Source organism: Dicentrarchus labrax, unplaced genomic scaffold, assembly GCF_905237075.1.
Source record: "Dicentrarchus labrax unplaced genomic scaffold, dlabrax2021, whole genome shotgun sequence".
NCBI lineage: Eukaryota > Metazoa > Chordata > Actinopteri > Moronidae > Dicentrarchus > Dicentrarchus labrax.
In genome coordinates, this window is record NW_026136706.1 from 16,587,081 (window position 1) to 16,611,376 (window position 24,296).

Consider the following 24,296-nt stretch of genomic DNA (forward strand, 5'->3'; position numbering starts at 1 on the left):
TCATGGCCATTCAATGCATTTATTTCTTATATCTTAAGCAGAATTCACTCATTTTTTTTAGGTCTGACAAGAAAAATGGCAGATTAAATATTACACGCCAAAAGGCTCTTAGACTGTTCATTTCATCACAATACTTTTAACATGTACATAGAAATTCTTACACTAAGAAAGCTCTCTTCCATTATCACTGAGGTGTTGGTAATACTGGTATTTTCAATCAGGCAAAGCCATTCTTTAGCAACAACTGAAGTTATAAAAACTAACAAATAAATATAGCGAAATCATCTCATGTTCATGGAGTCGCAGAATAAATAATAAAACATAGATAAATAAATAAGCTCCCTTAGCAAAGCAGCATGTCACACTTTTCTGGGAATGTCAAATTTTGAGTGCATAATCCAGGTTGGCTTTTTTTCCCCATCTTTTTCTTTTCCTTTTCCTTTTTTACACCATCGTCATGGTGAAAACAAACATTAAGAGAAAAGTCATAGAAATAATAAATAATAATACATTTGAACAGTATACTCTTGTTTTATTTATAATTATTCAGCAGTTGAACTGCCTTACATAATTTCTGTGTTCAGACAGGGAATACACAGAGAGGGCTGACATAGATGAATCATAGCACAGAGAGTGGCCATGGTGTCTGAGAAATGAACCCTGACCTCGGTAAAAGATTTGCTCATAACTTGATAAGATTTCACCCTTTAAATGGGAGTTTTCTATCTACATGTTGTTGATTATGTCATGGCGATGGATGTACAGTAAATGGCTTTAACTTAAGTGGTGGGCTTGCTGGGCAACAGTTTAATCTCTTACTCTTACAGTTTTCACTGCATACATAATTTTTCATCAAACTGTAAAAAAAAAAAAATATATTCTTGCAAACAATGTAACTATCTAAGCAGACGGACATACATTTTGCGCTATGAGTTTCAAATTGACAGAGAGCCATCCAACTGCCCAACTGACTGCTATGTTAACTGGGATCTGGAATTGTAGGATTAAAACAGAAATAGACTGTTTTTTTAACACTCTGGACGCATATTTTACAGCAGTGGATTCAGCAGAGACCACTCTCTTTCATTATATAAAAAACTGAGCGATAGGAATTACGCTCCATGAGAAATATAGAGTTTGAGTAGTGCCTCTTAGCTTAATCTGCATTAAATGAACTGTTTGACCCAGGAGTCACTCAGCAGTTACCGCCACCATTGCAACCTTTAATTACACACAGCCGATTAAGGGCTGCATATTAGACTTCACTCTCTGATCTCTCTGGTGTCGCAGTAGTTTTATTACAGATAAACACAGGTGTTATTTACAAAAGATTTAACATATATTAGTGTAAATGCTGTTCAGCTCCTTTCATCGCTCCCTGCCTCCCATGTGAATCTCTAGTGAGTGACCGATCTGTCACCTTTATCTCACAGAAGGCTTTACTGCAGCACAACACAGGTGTTAGTATAACAATAAAGAACATAGACACCCCCCCCCCAAACTCCTCATCTCCTTCTAGTGCACGGCAGATAATTGCAGTGCTTATTGGGCTTAGACCTCAGCTGTTTTACCTCATTCTAACAAAGACACCTCAATTCGTTCTCTGTACACTTAAGCTCATTTAAGTCCTTACACCAAAACACTAATTTCAACAACTTTCATTGCTTGTACTATATTTTGCACCCTTTTCCTTTTCCTGCTGTTCCAACTTTTCTTACTCCTTCAGCTGCTCCTTCATATAAAGTTAATACAGCAATGCAGTCTAGCTCCCAGCGGTTCATCAAGCACTACAGCTCAGAGTTTTTAAGCAGACAGCAATCCCTTCCTCAATTTTCCAGAACTCACACACACGTATGCATGGATATATACATACATACATATATTATATTAGGGCTGTCCCCTAATAGTTGACTCAACCGTTGAGATAAGGCTTTAGTCGACCCACTTTTCTTTAGTCTGTAGCGAGTTGATTTGTAGGTAACATTGCACATCATCCATCGTGTTGATAAATCCCCAAGTATTTGTTTTTGTGAAGGTGGAAGTTACTTATTCTGTGTTTTGAACAACGCAATTTGTGCGATGTTATATTGTGCTGAAATAAATGATCTAAATGTTCAGCCTTTTTGCTAGTTGACACATTCAGATTCATTATCATTTTTGCCAATATCATTTCACAGGTGCCTGTTAAAAATATAAATAATTCAATTATTATCATAAACCGTTGATGTCTACTGAAGTCTTGATGTAACAATTACTAGTCGATTAGAAAAAACTTTAGTCAGGGAAAGCCCGAATATATATGTGTGTATATATACATATACATATAAAACTTGGGTATTGGTCTTCAGCACATTTAGAGCACCAAAAGAAGGGTTTCATTAATAGCTATATGGCACTTCTACTCATGCTGCGTTGATGCCATCTGTCATAGGGAGCAGTATCATTCCCACAGCAGTGCTACATTTTGATTTAGCCTATTAAAAGCAGTTCAGAAATAAAGTGGAAATAACCACTTTAAAAAGAAATATTCCTGGGGTCTATAACAGCTATAGAGTTTGCACAGCATACTTTTTTACTTGACATAGTAAGAAGGGAACATGTGTTGCTATAAACATTAATGAAAATAACAGGACCTGAAAACTGAAGCAGCTAAATGGAATTCAGCCATCATTAATTTTAATATTTTCCTGCTGTGACTTTTCAATGAGTAAAAAAGGCCTTTGTTAAAAAAGAAAAAAACTCCATTACAAGGAAATGTCACTTTATGTGTTTGAGGTTCTGGTGCTCTACTGACTGGGATAAAGTGAGTGGGGCTCAGATGGAAAAATGGGATCACATTCTTCTGAGCACCAATCAGGATTAATTTGAATCAAAATCTGATGATAGCTGGTGAGATGACAGTGACTGGCGGCTGTCAATCAAATCTAGCAGTAAAATAACAAGATTTACTCAAACACTATACATTTTATTATTATTTTATGCTACCTCTACTCCACTACGGTTCAGAGGGAAATTAAGTACTTTTTACACAGAAAGTGTTACTCTGATTGACTAAAATCCTACATTAAATACATATGCTAAATGTATAAAATACAACACATTGTTTAGATTAAACCAGTGGTGTCCAACATTTTTTGGCTTGTGATCCCTTCAAAGCTCGTCAAGGTTTCAGATGTGTTCCACCAAACAGATTTTTCACTTCTGAACTTCTCACATAGTTTAATTTGGTTGTAGTTAAAACTAGCTCCCCCTCGATCAGCCAGTAAAGTTCTGTTTACCCACTGATGCATCAGTATTCAGTCAGTATCAGTAACAATCTAGTTATATATATTTATTTATTTGCCATGTACAATATTAAACATGTTGATAAACAACTATGATTTTATTGCAACTACTTTTACTTTGATACTTCATGTACATTTTGCTGACCTTTTACTTGAGTATAGAATAATTTTGAGTGCAATTGAGTAGTTGAGTAACTTGCATTGGAGTAGTTTTACCTTGATTAGTACTTTCACTTAAGTAAAGGACTAGAGTACTTCTTGGACTGGACAAATCAATAAAATCATATTCAAACCACTCTCACACTGTCCTGATGAAGCAGATTAGACTTTTTTGGGTGTAAATATTCAATGTTATGAGCAGACTTGAGCATTAAGCATATAAAGCAAATACAATGTTCAGATTATTTTAATTTTTGTGACCATGCTGTTTCACACACCACAAATGGCATAACCGCATGAATTCAGTTATAAATTATACACAGAATGACTCAATATTCAGTGCTGTAGCTCCACATGAAACACTTGATCAACTGCTATCAATATGCTATACACCCAGTCTTTGTTCTTTCCCATTCATCCACACTCACTGAACCCATACAGACATAAATGCTTTCCACAGAAAAAAAGTGCACACATTCAGCTCCTAATAGCTCAAAGCCGTATTCATTCAACACATTCACTGTTTGAGCTGGATGAATCACTTAAACAAGACAGAACACAGGTGCTTCTTTAAAATGAAACAAAAGTGTGCTGTCTGAGGTATTTTATAAGTAACTGCATCGGAGAAGAAACATGAGAAATTACTGTTAAAAAAGCAGCAGCCACACCACTTCAATCTTGACATTTAGTGAACATTTAACTTGATAAGCAGGGGTTTTGAGTAAATATGAGATAAGGAGCATGAAAAGCATCACTGAAGCCTATTCAAGCAGATAAAAACAAGCCCTCTTTCATCTTCATGTATTGCCGCGCTGATTGGATTTGAGGGACTGGAAACTATTGGGCAGAATAAATGACAGACGTGTTTTATTTCTCGACTATCTGCTTTGAGGCTGGTCTTTGTAGGCTGGCACTCTGCTGGCATTAGAGTGCACTCGCGGCCCACTGTGCAGTTGCCGTCAGCTCTGCAAACATGTAAAAGCAGCCAGTGTGACGGGGAGGGGCGTGAGAACTGAATGCTGATCGTCTCATTCACAGTCGAGACACACACCAGCCACACTGACACATTTCATCCCTTGTACTATTTACCAAACTTTTTATCTCTGTAGCCCACTACTTCAAAAATGAATTACTCACAAAATATACTCATCGTAGAGTACTTGTTTCCTTTTCTCATGTGCAACACAATGTTCTTCCAAAAGTACGGGGGGAAGTTATTTTGTTTAGCAGGATGACCTCTTTATGACATTAGTGTCATTAGCTTTGTGTGTATATCATATATTATCTTTGGGAGATGTGTTAAAGTCTGCAAGGTACTGCACTTGAGACTTGAATAATTTATAATGGACTGTAACCAAAATATTAGCATCAGATATATTTCTTCTATAATTTGATTTAAAACATAGGTACTACATGCATACCACGTGGTCTTTCAAGAGGGTTTCATTAAATAAAAATACAATAAATACATTGCGGTTTCTTTTATTTACCTCAGCTTACAGTACTGTATATCTTTTGGAAATCACTCTCAATTGTCAGAATAATGTGGATGTGTGACATGCAACCATCACTTCTTCTACAACTACACCTTTCAAACAGAATATGTTTTCTACCAGTTGCAACAAAGACAATGACTTCAAGGACATTCTTCAGCTTTTTTTGAATGTCAAAATTAAGAGCAACGCAGTCTATGGCAGCTTTTCTTTTGATTGTTTTTTGTTTTTTTTTTCACCTCAGTTTACTATCTTATTCAACACATGATAAATAAACAAGGCAAAAAATGAAACAACAAAAAAATATATAAACAGCATTTTAAGATTTAAGACACCAAAGGGCACTCCAAGGCAGAGCTGCTGTGAGACCCACAGACTTGGTAGTTTTCATAAAGAAACAGCAGAGCACTCGGATCACACTGAAGCTGAGAAACAGACAGATGCAGGAGACAGATTAATGGTGAGACAAAGGATGTGCGAGAGAGAGAGTCAAAGGAAACGTTTGAACTAGTCCGTGAGGGATCTCTCTCTGGCTCCTCTCCCTTAAGACCAAAGCCTCACCAACGGGCCACTTGGCTTGTGTAGTCCTCAGTGGTGGTTGGAAAGTCACCGTCAGTACCTTTCTCCAACCCTCCTCCCCTTCTTCCGCCTCTATTTCCACCCCCTCTGTGTTTGGGCGCCCATGGCCTGCCCTGCTCTTTTTGCTCCCTCAGCCATCGCCTCTCCTCACGCCTCTTCAAGCGCACCTCCTGGTGCTCCCTCTGGCGGGTGAACTGGAAACGCTGGAGGAACAGGTCCTTTGCGTACTCATACAACTGCACATCCAAGAAGTTGAGCTCCTCGATGCGTTTGCGCACAAGCTCGCTCAGGTCCACATTGGCGGCTCGCGTGCTGTTGATCTGCGTGAAAGCGGAGATGAAGCGCAGGCTGAACGTCCGCTCAAACAGGTACTGCGTCTTGCGTTGAAACTCGGTCAGGCCGTAGAAAGCCATGTTCTTCAGGTTGCTCATGGCGCTGCTCAGAAGGATGTGGTTTCGCTGGCTCTCGTTCATAGAAGACAGGTTATAGCAGCCCACCAGGCTCAGGTCAGCCAGCATGCGGACCTGACGGTTATTGGCCAGGTTGGATGGGCAGTTCATGAACTCTGTCAGGGTGACACCGGACCAGTCATCCCCATTGTAACAGGTGGGAAGCTCGTCCTGGGTGGGCGAACGTCCATCGCACATATGGAGGGCGGTCTTCCATGTGGCTCCGCGCTGAACGTGCTTCCACTCACTCAGGTAGCGGGAGACTGGGTCACGCAGCATGGTGATGTAGTAGAAGTTCCTGCAGCCAAAACAAACACAGTTAGAGAGCTGTGAGCACATCATCATCACAGAGGGCTGCCCTGCATTGTACTGACAGATGGTGACTTTTGTCTGTGTATGAAACTTCAAGGTTGAATGCTAATTGGCAAACTGAAAGCCTCACTAATGAGATTATTATATATATTGCCCTTGAAAATTGAACCATTGCACTGGAGAAATGATTTTGCAAAATTGAGCTAGAACGTTTTCCGTTCCACAGATTTCTTCCACCTGCCAACATGGAGAATAATTGGGAATCAAGACACAATGGTAATCCACGGACATACAGAAAGTAAGTAACACTGACCCAACTAAATCCCAAACATGCCACTGTTACAAAATAATGAGGTTTCAATTTTTCAAATCTGTCGCACGTTCAACTGGGTATCCTACCCATCATTTGTCACCCACAGCAGGCCATTACAGGAGAAAACAAACTTGGCTGGCAGTTTGGTGGTGAAGAACTGGTATATGAGCGCTATTCTTTTTTATGCAAACCATTGCCTCGCCCCAGAGATCGACTATGTCCTCAATCATTGCAAAAGGACGGACACTGAACATGGAAGACAAACGAGGAAGCTTAACATAGATGCATTGATTTTCTGCACTGTTAACAAAGAAGCATTCAACGAGAGGTGTCTCAGGAAGCAAGACAGACAGTTTGTGCCCTAAAATGAATGGCAATATTAGTAAAAATCTATAATAACTGCATGGGTACAAATCCAATCATGAGTCTTATTCTTAAGTTGATATTTTGCTTGAGAACCTGCACAGGAGGGTTAAACCTGCCCTTCATGCCAAGGTTGAAGACCTCCAAGGAGATCTACTCTGCTGAACCGCAGATACGTCAAAGCACATTCTGATGGAAAACAAAGATTGGACAGGTGTTGGTCAGGTAAACCTCTCCTAAGGTGATGTCTTGTGAGTGCCAGGTGAATATTTAATGATGCAACCCCCTCCCAAGAGAACAGTCCGGGCAGCTAAAGCGGAGTGCAGCTCTGAGATTTCACACTGACTCCAAAGCTGCTCTCAGTGCTGCCTCAGTTCTTTTAACACAGCAAACATCCACACAGTCTTGCCCAGGAGTGGAAATAAAAGAGCTACAAAAACAGTCTCCTGTGCTTATACTTCCTTGTCCTTCACGGTTGGATTCAATGCAGCTGATAGGCCAAAAAAAAATCTCTGAAATTGTACACGCACTGAAATATAATCTTCTTTAAAGGGAGAATATACTATATAATATATAATATAATATACTATACTTGTTTAGATTTTTGTATTTGTTTTTCAACATGTAAAATTTTTGTCCTCTTAAATCAGCTCTAACACTGAGATTACATCACAAGCATTGACAGAGTCTCCTTCACTATGTGCCTGTGATGAGGATGGAGGGCTGTGTTAGTTAGTCAATTAATCAATACGTTGCCAACCTTATTGATAATAGATTTTATTATTTTTTTATGCAAAAACACCAAACATTCTTTTGTTCTAAATTCTCCAATATGAAGATTTGCTATTTATTTTATTGTATTAAATAAATATCTTTAAGTTTGAGACTATTGGTCAGACAAAATGAGACATTAGAAGATGTCAGCTTGGGCTTTGGGCAGATTAAAGTTTTCCCTTTTTTACTGTTTTTTTTAGACAAAATGATTAATTGGTTAATCAAAAATATAATCAACGGATGAATTTCTAATGAAAACATCTAGTTAGTTGCATGCCTAGCCAGTCTTATATTATCCTTCCAGAAGAGATCATCACAAAAATCAAGCATGGTCTATTTGTGTTTTATGTCTGCAACGTCAAGTGTAGACAGGCTGTCAAATATAAACAAGGACGCTTCTTCCCTGTAGGAATCATTCTGTAAATAAAGTGTGTTGTAAATTGCAAAGAACAGGCTCTCATACCAATAATTTGTACATTAGGAAAAGCTATTTTATATATCCTGAAAACTAAGTGCAATAAGGTTCAATTCCAAACCTGTGAGCTCTTGTACTGTGCATTAAGGTTTTATTTGTGGCTTACATTTAGCTTATTTAACCTATTTGTCCAACCTCAATCAAATGTCAACCCTGGTTTAGTACACTGAGAGAATATTCATGGTAGAAAGCAAAGTCTTCTGAATATATCACATTTCAGATGAGTACACACTGAGAAACAAAAAAAATATTTGGACGTATTCAAGTGAACAAATAGCAACATCATCTGACTGAAGAAACCGCAAGATTGCCAAAAATATGTCTAGTTTATCTGTGGAAGATTTGTCCTAACTGTACCATAGGAATGCCACCACTGACAACGTTATCCAATATGAGTCAGCCAAGAGGCTGTGATTACAGCCCTGGTGGCAGCAGCTGCATCCTGGCACTTGCTCCTTGAGTTGGCTGGCTGCGGATACATCCTCATTAGACTGTCTCTGGGACATAAACACATGCAGCAAGTGTTGTTTGAGTGCACTCGACAGCCCAAAGGTCAGTTGTGTGCACCATCAGTGTCAAAATGCATCAGGATCAACGGGTGTGCAGAGCTGTCTCGAGGAGGCTTTCCTTGAGTGATACAGATGGCTGTCGGGAGAGGAGGGGGTAGGCTAACAGGCTTCTCTTACCTCTGGCCTGTGTTATCATCAGTACCACCCCTACAGTCATTTCACACTGACTATCAAAAGTACTGTTAAAAGTTTACACTGTGATGCTGCTTTCCAGTAGATGGTTGTAATTAAAGAAACTGTAGGAAGCAGCTGTCCTTTTAATAATATACAGTCTTGCAATGTTGTGCCAAAGCGCCATCTCTTTGCCAAGGTTTCCCAGCCTGTTTTAGTGTGTTGGATTCAAGGATGAAATCTCCAGTCAGACACTAGGACGGGGGTAATAATAAGAACAATAAATATATATATACATGTCCATATTGTATATATTGTGGGGACCCATACCCCGCAGCGATTATGTGCCTGGTTGGAGTCAAGAACTGCGTTGAACTCTAGTTAATCATGGATCAATAATGGATAGGAGGCACATTGCAACTCATTCTGCCCCAGAATACTCATCTCTAAAGCAGCAGCACCAGCAGCCCGACTTCAGTGGAGCACAAGCTAAATAGGTGCCATTAAGCTGAGATGGAAGAGGAATTCAAAATGGAAACTAAAGCAAGGAACCAGATGGGAGCTACGGACAGGCATACTGAAGCTTAGTGTATAGATGTAATTAATGGATATGGAAATTGTATAATAAATACAGTGTGCATGAAAATTACAGAATGTGTGACTGATGCATTTTAAAAATGTATTACAGCAATTTGAGACAATGGCTGGGAAAGAAAGTTTTTAAAAAAAATTGCTCTGTGTCTTAACATTTTATATAAGGGCTATTTTGAGCCTTAGGAAAACAAGTCCTCTGTGTCCTAAATCCTACAAATCTAAGAGTTCTTAGTGTGTTCACACTGGAAAACCAAAAAAGTATACAGTCAGTATACTAAAAACGCTAACAGGAGGAGCTAAACACAGCTACATCCTCACTTACTATATATGGTAATAAAACAGTTCCAGGATCACCAGGAGATGTTAACAATACATTTTTGGAATAACATTTTGCTGTGTCTTTGTTAAGTTTAATTAACAGTATTCAAAAGTCGTAGTTTGATTACCCTCACATGGTGCACAAATTGCATCATTTCCTGTTTAAAAACAGTAGGCTAATATATTGATTACCTGTATACTAACTGCTGAAAGAGTATACTACTAAGAATGACATATGTAATGTATACAGTTAGTACCTATGTAGTATGTATGTAACTCAGTGTCAGGTATTTGGAACCAACCTGTGCTAGACTAAAAGTCAGAGAATCAAAAGCTAATTATTCTGGGGAAAATTAATGTATGCACAAAATGTAATGACAATCCTTTGTTGTCAAGCCATTTCCCTAAAAAACTCAAATGTCATTGTCATTGGAGGAAAAGTCATTATACAATTTATCTTCTGGGGAATATTTGTAACAAAGTTTCATGACAATCCATCCAATAGTTGTTAGATATTTCAGTCTGGACCAAAGTGGTGGACACATCAATGGCCTATGCAACCAAACAACTAAAAAAGGCAAAAAAAAATAAATAACCAGCTTCCTAAATATTGTCACAGCCCTACAAAGGAACAGTTTTATCCACAGCCAATGTGCAACAGACTACTTGCTTTTAATTTCACGTAATTAGCCTCAATGACACAATTTCAGCCCACTGCTTCTCCCTGATTGCAGGCTGCTAAAAGGGACATTGTACTTTCAGCCTGAGCACATGGTGCTTGGAAGTGGATGAACCGAATTCACTCATCAAGACATTCATGTGTGGGAGTTGGATATTGTTGCAGGTGCTTGAGGGTGGGCTAGACAATAGGGAAAAGCAAAACAATATATCTCTGTGAGCTGAGCAGAAAGTTGTTGAGTGCAAAGGCTAACACACTGAGCAGTAAATAAGTAAAGACAGAATATGTCCCAGTACAACAGTGGGACTGACTGATGTTGTTGGGATGTGGTAGACACTGTGTGTTGTGTGTGTGTGTGTGTGTGTCCAAACCTCTACCTGTATACAGTCTGCTGACTTCTCTGATTTATCATCACAATGTAACAGCTTTGATTTCTCTCCATTACTCCACTGCAGTCCAGGAGCATTAAGAAAAACATTTTTAAACATCTTTTCACTGTCATTCTAGGGCATGGTTGCCTTCATGCAGTTGAACACAAGAGAGACAGACATGACTGTACACGTAACATCACAGTTATATACTGTAATATTATGCCAAACAACTAGAATCATATTTTTATTCATACTTAAAGTGTGCATCTATTGAAAGAGAGCTGTAAAGACAACACTATAAATGAGTGTAGCAGATTTATTGTGTATTATGTATTTTATATTTTATACAAATTAGGTGAAATTAAATTCAGTCTGACTGTCTGATTGGCAGTTTTGACATTTCCAAGCCCATTTTACTGTTTGATATCTGACTAAACCTAGTCCAGCTGCATTATGCAGTATGCTATGTGGCATTAGTGATACATAACATACTATGACATAATATTATTTAAATTAGGTGGGACAGTGTGTAAAAAAAAAATCACTCAGTATGAACATTAAAGAAGCAAAATATCCAAACCTTGAGGTGAATGTGGGAGCAGAGAGTAAAGAGCAGTACAGTGGGAATGGCCTATACCTGTAATTTTGCACCTCACTTGACTCCTGCCCTTTTCTCCACTCTGCTTCTGCTCCATGTCCTACATTAGTGTTAGACATTAGTGTTCCCTCTGGATCCATAACCTTTTCTTAAAGGTTGTCACATTAATCACGCTGCTGATTTCACTCGTCAATCTCCCTCTGTATCACTTTTGTTTATCTCTGGCTGTGCTGTGCATTGTCTCTCTTCACTGCACTCCACTTGAGGCACTGCATATAAACAACTATCACTCTCCTTCTTCACTCTTTGTTTTTTTTACGGGCCTTTTCCGAGAGACTCCTCATTCAGGTAAATCATGGTGGTAATGATAAAAGTTTATGAGTGCAGAAGGCAACATAGTGATGTCTGATTCAATCTCAACAAACAATTTCAGGCTGGTATAGTTTTGTATTTTAAGATCTGAAATCAAAGAGTGGAACATGAGAACGACTGCAAGCTGCTGCTGAGGAAATCTTTTTATTAACGACCATGTTGACAGTGGGCCGTGGAGTGTGTTACGAAACAGATACTGAGTGCACAGAGACATATAACATTATCAACCCAATGAAATTATGTTCGTATACAACTAATTTTCAAAATTGAGGTTTGGTTTAATACTTAAAAGTCTGCATTGATCTAAATCTGACATTTAAGAGCTTTCAAAACCATAACCAACCAATTCCTTGCAACTGTGGCACAGTAGATGAATATATGTTTCATTCACTCGAATAACGTTGCCTGTAAACATAATCAACCACAACGTAATTATGAAAACAAATTAGTATGATATAAATGTAATTTCCAGGAGAGAGGGTTGTATGTTATACACACGGCAAAAAATCTCCTCCAGGTAGTATGTGGTTGTGTTCTCCCACAGCCTTCAAACATCTGAGCAGTACATCTGATGTTAGTTGTTAGCAGTCAATAGCAGGACACAATAGGAATACAGGTATGCCAGTGGCACTGCCCTCAGCTAAAGCTCTCAACGAGATGGCCCCAGCGCTTCCCTTTAACCAACAAACAACTGTAGAGGTGCAATCCCAACACTCATACACAGATATATGGATGTACACCATGAGCACTACTCATTCACTGTGAATTAAAATATTGTAGATACTATAGTGGGGGATTTATTGGAAGCTTGGCTTTTATCAGCAGCTTCAAACAAAAAGGATAAAGTACAAACTGTTAAACACAAGTTGAATCATGAGGAAGAAATTTGTTCCACAGCAGGTGTGACTACATGAGGTTATGACTCACCTAGAGCTTTACAAGAACACAAAACCAAGCTGGACTTTCTTTAAGCAAAGCCAAACTCTGCAACAGTCCTTTTTCTCTCTGCCCGTATTAAAGGGTAAGACCTTATAGAGCCGTTTTTTCACAGCCTGTAGCTTTGGTTTCGACACTATGAATTTACTTTCCCACCCCAATTTAGAACCAGAAAGTGAGAATGATACCCGTTTGGACAAACATCCAACAGGAGTCTTTACATAAAGAATTCTGCAAATACATTTTACATGTACACAGCAGACGGCAGATACCCACTGATAATTAACAAGAGAGCAAAGAGAGCAATCAAATTTTTAATCACATTAAATCCAGCCCCCTAGATACCCTCTATTCCAAAGCTCTCCAAAACCAAGAGCTGAGCACAGAAACAAGTCCTCTATGTCATTTAGTGCTGAAGTGCCACCCTCAGACACACAACTTTCCAAACACCAATCAGACTAAACCAAATGATAACACAATATAAAAAGGAACAACACTATTTGGAACACTGGAAAAAAGAAACTAAGTAGATCTGAATGAAAAAAAAAGGGAGAAAAGAGATTTTAAATTGGCAGCATATCTCTCTACTGTAAGCAGAGCAGCAGCACTGTAGCAGCACAATAACAGATCCTAACCAAGTGCAGGCTCAGTGACCACAGATTGGCAATTGAAAAAGGAAGACACTAAAAATTGTGGTTTTGTGGTCACTGTTCAACAGGTGAGGTTGAGACAGAGATGCACTTACTCCTACAATGTAAAACATTCAGTGCAATAAGGAACATTTACCTTAACAAGCTCAACTCTTTCTTTTCAAAGAGCTTAATGACTTAAATTAAACTATTAATTAGGAATTAAAAATACTCATATAGGAGAAGGAGACATGGCATATATTGAGTGACAGTGACTGACCTAGACACACACACACACACACACACACACACACACACACACACACACACACACACACACACAAATACACACATGTATTTATAGTTTTTAACTGCAAGTCTACTTATTTTTACTAATCTGTATATTTCACATTTGCTTTGTCAATGCAACCTGTTTCCAATGGCAATAAAGCCACTTTGAATTGAACTGAATGTACAAATTACACACAGAGGAAAAATAATGCCTACCTTTGTGCTGAGTGGTTGCAGTGTTTTTAACTATTTCTAACATTAGGTCAAATTGCTGAAAAGCCATTCAAATGGTGTACGCCTAAATCTGATTGTGTATTTCAAAATCTAATATAGCCATGGCACTGAAGCCTTTATTCAATAGCAAAAAAGCAGGACCAGTCGGAGCAAAGAAAACAATCAGATAACAGTTCTCAAAGGAAGCTTCCATTTACATCCTCCTGAGAAGGAAAGCTTTAAAGGGATGTGTTACCTAACAATCTTAATTGCATTTTATTTATCAATTTCTGACTGATGCAGTGCCAACGACAAATGTTCAGACTTTGCCGCATATCTTTTTTGGATCAGAGAATCTCTTTTTTTCCCTTGCGTTTAATAACATTCAAGGTCTTGTAAGAAACCTTTTATAAAAGATTCAACATACAATATATTGCCAGTGAACAGCTTCTTCAACTTATGTGTCTAATCTAATCTATTGAACAACACACTGCCTCAGCATTAACTGATTCTTTAATTATAAATTAAGAAACCTAAAACAAAGAGACCGGCACATTTACTTCCTCCTCTCATTTAATAATAAGAAATAGTGCCTGAGACGGGGTCTCAATATCTCATTTATTCGGAAGTTATCTAGTTGTATATGAAAACGTTTTCCCTTTTTAATGAATTCCTATTACTTTCTGTTTTTTCATACTGGGCATGTAGGGGTGTAAATTACTTGAAACCCCTACAGACTATGACAATTACTGTAGCAAATACTGTATGGCAGGATATATAAATTAAAGCAAAATAAACCTCATGGCAATTATGAGCACTGACAAAGATCAAGAAAGAAAGTGTCTGAAGCTACCTTCTCCTGTGCTGATTTCACTTTTGGCTTAAGTACCTCTAAAATCTTCTGCTACACTAAACCCAACCTGTTTATAAGAAGCAGAGCTCCTATCAGTACAAGCTTTAGTGAGAGAAAAATTGTCGTTTTTAAGAGTGAGGACACACTACGTTTTGTACTCAGATTGACTTGACATAAAAACCATGAAAAGATGATCAAATGTGTACAAGCAAAGGGAGGAGGCAGGTACAAGGCATATTGAGAACTAAACCCTCAAATAACCATTCAGCTAACCAGATCATGCATGTACTATCAAACTAGGGAGATGGAGTTGTACACCCTCTGAACAAAGCCTGTATGCTTATGTGGCACTGGCATAAAGAATGAACATGTATTATTATGAGCTCATGAGAGCTAAAATTTGAGCATGAATTAAATCATCCTAATTCACTATTTATAGGCATAGACAAGAAGGGCGTAGTTGCCATGAAATGTTGGAACATGGTGCAGTTATTTTATTTATGTGTGGAGAGAATACCTAATGTTTTTACGTCATACTTAAAAGTTTTGTTTTCTATATTGCATTGTTATACTGAAGTCAATAAACTCCCTTACTAGCTAGGATGGCAATGCATGTCAGTTTGTACAATTATAGCCTGTTTCAAGAATATGCTTAATATAAGATTGAAAATAAAACTTCTTGCAATTTGTTTGGCAGAGGCAACAGATCACATAACTTCAAGAGATTAAGGTTGTTTGAAGTAGGGTTGTATGAGGTACCTATCCATAGTCAGTGTATTTCCTTAATTCTAGACAGCGTTCGGCAAGTCGCCAGGAGAACTAGACAGGACTACCAACATGGAAGCTAAGTAAAGTATGAGCTGTGGATCGGGGGCAGCAACAAAACATATTTAAGCCACCAGAAAAAGGCCCATGTAAAAAAATCAATATCAGTATTTTGAATATTTTCACTGCTTTATTTTATGGTCAGACAGCCCTTTCCAACTGGAAACTGAAGCTGGGCATTGTTTAGCTTTAAACTGTGGGTATGACAAATCTACTGTAGGTAATACACTGACTATGGATAAGTACCTCATACACCCCCGATTCAAAAAAACCCAAACCATCGCTTTTAAGTATGCAAGTTACTTCTTGGCCTTGTAAATACTAGTTTGATCAGTTTTCCACCCCAACTTACAGAATTAAACAGTGCATGTTTTTTGCTCGGTTGTCACAGAGGTAGCTTAGAACAGCTTTGAGGAACAATACATCTGTGATGCATGAACTGATCAGCAAGCTGAACAAACACTGGAAATTAGAGGCTTGTGAACTGGTCACAGCTTAACTGTGTATGGGTCAAAGGCCTTTGTCCAGAAGTCCATGAATGGCCGAAGAAAGATGAAAGAGGACATACAAATCTGATGCCAGGGACCATCTTTGAACCACCATGGTGTAAAAGAAATTCCCCACTTAAATCACGTGACGGCAACCAAGCTGAAGAAAGTTAAGATTTTTTTTTATAACATCTCTGTTTGCCTAGATCACCATAATTAGCCATTTACCGCAAAGTGAGACATTTTCAGACAAACTGATGCAGCTAGATGAAGATGTAATAGCTGTCAAAGCACATAAAGTGTGAGGTGGTAGAGAGGTGATCTGGGGCTATGTGCCAAATATATTGCCAGTATTAAATAACTGATACCCTCTGCTGTAACTGTCACAATCCTGGCTGTGTCTGAAGATGTTTCAGACATTACTTGCACCAAAGGAATCATCAGGCATCTTCAGCGGGATACGGGTGTCAAGTCATTCTTGATCAAAAGGATACAGCAGTAGGAATATTTGGCACAGTCTGTTGCACTGAAGCAAATTTTGTTTTATTTTTTTCTGATACAGATTCTTTTTGTGTCACGCACTGTAATGACAGTGTTGCGTGCTACTAGAGTTCGGCATTTTCTTCATTACATTTTAAATATTTTCCAGTAGAGAGTACTGCTTGGCTTCATCACATGGTCATCAGCGTGAATCCTAATGTTACAGCCCGTGGCCCACAATGTGCCGAGGAACATTTAGTCGTCTACTTGACATTCACAGTCGGCAAGGCTTTCATTTGCACAAAAATCACTGCGTATGAAGGCAATTTAGCTCTCTCATTAAAAAGACATAAACGCCTCAGACCTTAATGGCATCTCACAGTAAAAGAGTGAGCCTTTAGAGTTTTGAGATTACATCTTAAGATTGTCATGTGAGTAGAAGTGGAAGGGCTGGTATCGGCTCAGTGTTGACTTTCTTCTATGTTTGAAATGGCCAACAACACAAGTGAGCTGTCATCCAGCTATTTATCTGTGAAGTTCTTCAGTACTCACACATTATGGGCGGTTTTCTAAAATCTTGAATTTTGCAGAAATTACTTTTAATAGAGCGTTTTAGCTGTACTCATCGCAGGATATATGCTATTAATGTCTTTTAATCAAATAACTTATTGTGTCTGCACGGATATAATGTAAACACAATAGGAGGTGAGCTTGTATTAGAGTGATAGTGATCTTAATCAACCACAAACCAGCATGTTACGCTTTGTTATCTGCACCTTTCATTATAAAATCTTTCACAGGGAGATAATGCAGCGTAGTGCAAGTTTTATCGGAAGGATTTCTTGAACAGGCTGGGTTCTCACGGTGCACAAAAAGCATTAACAAAAGCGTTTGATTATAATTCATCTTGATTAGTGCATCTTCTACCACTTTAGAGATGTTATAGTAAGTGCTTTGTGCTTGAGCACTGCGTCATATGCCATGTGCAAAGACGCTTAAAGAGAAATGACTTCTCTAGGTAATGACTTCCTCCATCCCTGCGGTCTTTAATTTCAGCAGTCATGAAAAGTGACATTGATATTACCGCCGGTAAGGTGATTGAGACTGATGAGGGCTCTCCTTTATCAGTCCACTTTATGAACTGTGACATTACGTATATCCTCCATCCCCATAGCAGGACAATAAAGAAAATCACAATATGCTGTAATAAACAGAGTACATAAATGTTGTGTGCTTAGAATGTCAATACTGTAGGTTTGTTTCAGTTGTTTGTATAGGCCTAGGTGTGGCTTTAGAGTGGGATTATATGGCAAGCTCTTGTCTGCATCCTCTCATCACCATGTCTCTGGTGAGGAGATGTCCTTGGTCTGTGAGAGCGATTCAACATGCAGGGTCTCTGCGGTGCATCTGTACATCTTGCGCTGTCCTGTTTCTCTCAGACAAGATGAGAATGAGACTTGAGACATGCATTATTTGTAACCGATACCATTCCTTAATGGTGTCTGCACTCCCCCTGGCAGCCCATAATGGACCGTTTTTGAGGTTCTCGGCATCTTGTTCGGCTTTTGATGGTGACGGAATGGGGACAGGGGGTGTCACCTGGGAAGAAACAAGAAGAACGATGGGACCTTTCATTTACTTGTCAGGAAGCTGGCATTGCTAGCACTTGACATGGTGTGCATACAGAGAGTGCTTGTACTAGAAGTGGCAGATAACAACAAGGGAAAAAATTGCCCTTCAAAAGGGAAACGTTTCATTCATTCTATTATACAACAGAAACATAAAAGGAAAATGCCAAATATCTATGGAAACTTCCTCAAGTGATGTCACTTGAGGCAATTTATCAGCAGAGCTTAAATTTGAAAATAAAAAACAAATCTGGGGGTGTGAAGTTAAAAACAAGCAAGCTCAACAGATTTCTGTATCCCGCTTACATCAGCTTGAGGTCAGGGGCTGGTTTAAAAACTTCCACTCCTAAAGGGGTGCAATCAGATTTCAGGGGGACGCCATGATAGCCCTGGACACCCTTCTGCCTCTGCCTCTGCTTGAGGGTAGTGGCTTGAGGCTACATTATCCACTACTCGCATGACACACCAGAATCTCTGACCTGATTGTCGGTGGTCAAGTTCCATTGTGTGTAATGTAGGTGCCAGGTTTTGACAATGAAGAAAAATGTGGGGATTTCTAAAATGCAATGTGCAGTTCCATTGGTGGAGTACTCGATTAAGCCAAGATAACAGATACAGAAGCTTACAGAACAATCTCCCTGAGCAGAGACACAGGAAACCACTTCATGGATGGTAGCAAGGTAAGCCGAATTATGTACCACCCAAACACAGTGAGTGCGGAGTGAAGTCTCAGGTAACCAACTGCTTTAACATAATAAAATGTCGTCGGAGGTGAAGTCAGCACACACTGTTCAGATTTAAAATATGCTGCAAGTCAGTTCAGGCCTCACTTCCTTTATCCTCTTTGTGGCGTTCGCGCACCCCGCAGTCTGACACAAAGGTGCGTGATTCACAAACACAAAGGGTAACCTTACCGCAATGAGCAGCTGCATAGAACAAAGAGAAAAAGTCTTTACCAGGGGCAAGACCTAAATTACAAGCTGTATACTTGGGGATGCAGCTCAGGAACGGCACCATCTTCACTCAAATCTGAATGCCTGTGTATCTTTAATGAGATCTGTCATCTCATTTCAGCTCTTGGGACATTACCTGTTTGACCTCCTCAGCTTGTCAGGCAACAGAGAACAAAGATTTAAGTGGCAGTTAAGTAGTGTCAGTACAGCTACATAACTGTGTTACAGTCTTAATAGATCTCATATGCTACTTCTTAATGATGTGATATTGCTGAAATGCACAAATGCAACTCTATTTACAGCCATTTAAGGACTTTAAAGTGGGGTGTTTGGACACAAGTGGCTCTACAGTGAAAATGACGGCACAACTAGACACTATATACTGAGGTGAAAAGTATAGGTTGGACAGGAAATCTGAATGTCCCTTTACAGTGGCAAGCTACTCCCTGCTGTCGTAATTGCTTTTCTGTAATTTGAGACCAATTAGATATTGTAATATGACAGCAAAGCTTCAATTAGCATGATAGTGAAAATCCTCCTGTCTAATTATGCTCTCTTTTTAATCTTTCTCTTTCAAAGATCTTTCCAAGAGACAGTGTAGGAGGAGACAAGGCGTGTATTCACATGGTCTCTGAATTAATAATACAGGCAGAGGAGAGACGTGAGTACACAGGCTGGCAGTGGAAACCACAGTACATGTCACATCACATAACACAGAGCTGAAGATACTGAGAGCTTTGCAGGCTGCCATGAGAGTCTTACATCTCCAATACTTTCACACACACAGCTTCACTATTTCATCCTCTTAGTCTTTCACCGTACACATTTAATGTCACGAAAATATCATTTAGAGTCAGAAGTAATAGTTTTTATCCTCTTTATGGAATTTCATTATCATTGACCATGAACATCATCACCATCATCATTGTTGGGGCAATACACTAATTGCTGAGGTAGTAATTTCCCCCTGGGAAACATTATTAATGATATCAGCAACTATTCACAGGCACTGACATACAAATACTACCTGGTGATACTTCTTTTTCTCCTGGGGGGATATTTGACAAGGGAGAGGCGGGGGCAGAGGATGATGAAGACTTTTGTGATCCCTTTCCTTTAGTGCCATCATGAGTGTCACATTTGTGGTTTTTCCATCTAGCACCACCACCAGGTCGGATTTTAACTAACACTCCCATCATCAGCTGTACTGAATGCTTAGTGACTGATGAGAGCCGAGAGAGTGAACAAAAACATTAAAGTTGTGGGCCGTAAAACCAAAACAATGAGCTGAAAGATGCTAAAGCGTTCAGTACATCTGAGGGAGACTGCATTTGATATGTTTATTAGGTGTTTGTTTGTTTTGCCGAAAGTCATATAAGAAGCTTGATACAGCAATATTTCTATGAACCTTCAGCCAGGAGACCGTTAGCTTAGCTTAGCACAAACAGTGGCAACAAGGGCTTGACTCTGTCCAAATGTAATAAAATCTGTCTACCAGGCTTAACATTGTAAGTAGCACATTATTTCTTGGAGTCACACAGTCTCCACTGGTTGCCAGGAAACCTCACAGTAACAAATATACTCAAACCTCGAAGAAATACTCGACCACAAGCATCACTTTTCTAGATTTGCACTTATGTATTTCTTTTGGTCGACTTAAGAGATTACATAAAGTCAGATATTAATAACAGAATAATAAGATATCAAATAATATACTGCATTTACACTAAAAACTCATGGATAGGCATAGACAACATTTCTATGAATCAACTAGATCTTAACATCCTCATAGTTGATAATCTCTAAATCTGCAAAGCTGACAGATTGACGGTCTCCAGATAATTCAATACAATAACTTCAACAATCTTAGTGCTTTTACTATTGCTGCTTATTGAACCACACTAAGATGTAATAAATACATTTAATAAAGAACAGCGCAACTGGCATTGATTTTATGACCATATGATTTTACCCTAAGAGACTCGGTGGTCTGCTTTATTTGAACTGCATCGGCAAAGAGATTTAGACCTCTGTGAGAAGGAGACGTTGTAATACGAGTAATAAATATTTTCATGTTATTCTTACAAATACCATAATGCTCCAGTAAATCAAACTTGTTACTTTTCTCCTTTCAAATCGCAGTGGCTGCAATTATGATACATAAAAGCTTTAATTTCCTTTAAGGCCCATTTCTAATGGTCAGACTCCTCTGCCAATGTAACTCTTGGCCAAGTTGAACAAAGTGAAGGGCAATTGATGTGGAAACATTTCCCAGCACTAAAGAGGCCTAATATTGACTTGGCTGTACTTTTGCTTGATTCTTCCTTGTTATCCAGAAATAGATATTTTCATACCCCACGAGGTACTGCATTGCACACTGGACTGTTGTGCAATGTATGTGTGCAAAATTATGCTTTTCAGTCTATTCCCTAATTATTATCTTTAAAATTTTGTCTCCACAAATATCCAGCCAGGTGGGCCTTGAAGTATTACAGCATAATGAAGCGAGGGCCTCTTACTGTAAATATTATTGGGCTGAGAGAGAGTCATGTAGATGAGGCCGATTATCTAACTTTCTGAAGCTCATTTTAGTCTCTGCTTGGCACAGAGGATCAAGCCAGCAGCACTGGAAAGGTTTTAACCATGGCTATAATCCCTGCCCTGCTGAGAGTCTGGATTTGGAGGGAAGTGTGTATGTGTGTGTTAATGCAAGAGAGGAAAGGATGCTGGGTAGAGAAATAGATTAATAGAGGGGAAAGTAAGAAATAGATAATAATAAGATATAGTAACCTATTTGTGCAACACTGGTTCGGTTGTTAATTCAGATATATAGATTTAAAGTGGAAACAATACTTGATTTATTAATGAGACAATCCGCATTAAATATTAATTTATTTCATGTAATGTTTGATTTTATAGGGTCAAGTATATACAGTGCCACATACCACAGTGTTTATGGCTTTTTCAATGCCTATCACTTGATGGACCATACCGTTTATTATATGTTTGCATTCTGCTTATAAAGGCTAAATAGTGGGACTTGGGGAGAAGAGATAGATAGATAGATAGATAGATAGATAGATAGATAGATAGATAGATAGATAGATAGATAGATAGATAGATAGATAGATAGATAGATAGATAGATAGATAGATAGATAGATAGATGTTGAGGCTGTCCACTGAGAGTGAAAATGGAGCAACACACCAACTCTGTCGGCTTTCTTCAGGACACATCGATATGGCTACTTATTAGTTAAATGAGCACTGTGTTCAATGATATAGTGGGGCTATTAGAAACGTCTCAGCTGCATACCCACCACTGTATCTGTTCAATTCCAACACAGACACTCTGGATTTTTGCCTCATGGTTTGTATCTTGGTTAGCTTTTATAACTAATATGATAACTGCAGAGTAAATTATTTAGCGATCGCCCCTCTCATGTTTAAGGAGCCATCTGTGATCAAAGAGTGATGGTTTCTTGCCATCTCTGTAGAAGCTTGCCTATGAGGAATGATCAAAGGACACTCATGTAAACACATTTGTTCCATAAAGTATAAGCCATCATCTCAAAGTCAGGTCTTTTTGTGACATTAAATCTGAAATAATAATGAGATGGGTTGAAGTGTAGGTTGTGTGCAGACGGGATGTGTCACTTCCTATGAAGGAACAATTACAGAAGAATCTTTCATGGTGGAACTTAAAAAGGTTCGTAGTCAAAAATCTACCCGTGGAGCAGAATAAACTGTAGCGAAAATCACATTATAAAACATATATATGACATATATAAACATCATATGATTAAAGCTTTGTATTCTATTCTAGTACTGACATATGCATGAGTGTAACTTCATGTTGGTCAAGTTACCTGAAAAATATATACAAATATTCATTACACATTCCAAAAATTCACTAATTATTCTTTGGCAAAAGTAATTACATTACTTGTGGTTCAACGTGGCTACTAACAACATGTACATACGACAACTTTGAAGTTAACATGAAGTCCACTTTTGCTCTTTTGATAGCTCCAGGCACTCCACAAAACTAACACATCTGGGACAAGTCACCTGTCCCCTGATGAGGGTCAGAGACATATAACCGACCCATCGTTCGACATAGAGCGCCCACATTAATGTAATGCAGAATTACTGGAATTAGTTAGAATGTTATAACTAGATTTAAAATTGCAATCCCTTACTTGTTACTAATATAACTTACCGTGTTATTCGGTAATGCATTAATGCACACGACTTGTCTACAAGATCTACAACTCAAATAAATTCTACACATTTGTTTTGCCAAATTATTATCTCACATATTTCTAATTAAAATTGAGTAATTTAGTTTTTTTTTATTAAAACTCATAATTTCAACTCCCTGTTCAAAACTCTTCCTTGTGGGGACATTTTCATTTTACTTTGCAGATTAAAAAACTATTTTTTATGAATTCGACACTAGAAACTAATTAAAACAGTATTGTATTAGTGACACAATAATTCAAAAATGAAATGAAAAGCTTAGTAGGAGAAACACAAAATCTACAAAAGCTCGGTTATGGCTTCGTGCCCAGCTGCCCTCTGAGTTCTTTCTGGCACTGAGTGAGCAGGATGTGCAAGCTGAGACTCCCATGCTGTGCAAAGCAGCGACCTGAGGCCTGTATTTACAGATACCAAACTCCTCTTCAGTCCGTCAGATCAGTAGGTTAATCAAACAACACACAGTTATTTGGACTGAGATAGAGAAGAATAAATTATTCACAACAGTGACAGACTTTCTGAGGAGGGCTGGCAGTGTTGAGGATCAAGGTGGTGGCATGGTGTGTGCGTGTCTGACTATGAGTTGCTGTGTGTCTCTTCAATGGAAGGGCAAACAGGTTCAGTTTGGTCCATTCAGAGATTTTTTGTTGTTTCTGTTATCATTATATTATCATAATCATTATACTCAATTTACTCAAGAATCCTCTTGAACTTTGAGCAGGATCTGAAGGGTTCTCACAGTCCAAAGCGTGATGGGCTCAAGTAGATGAGAAGCATTTGAAGGTTATGGACAAATCCTTTTGTGGGCTGAGTTTTTTTAAGGCTGAGAATCACAGATCTACTACATTCGAGTTTTGTAACACACTTAACCCCAAAAATAACTTTCCAAGTGACTCTCTATGATGAATACATTGTTTTCTAACTAAAC

The 24,296-nt window shown here is 38.6% G+C and overlaps 1 protein-coding gene across 1 annotated transcript in view; it reads right to left on the reverse strand.

The window, feature by feature from the left end:
- hs6st3b (heparan sulfate 6-O-sulfotransferase 3b) overlaps positions 1-24,296 on the reverse strand; it is a 63,633-nt gene continuing 39,337 nt past the window's right edge. Inside the window, exon 2 of the mRNA XM_051404594.1 lies at positions 1-6,262. Coding sequence (XP_051260554.1) covers positions 5,494-6,262 — 769 coding nt within the window. The 3' untranslated portion in view covers positions 1-5,493. The remainder of the gene's footprint in view (positions 6,263-24,296) is intronic.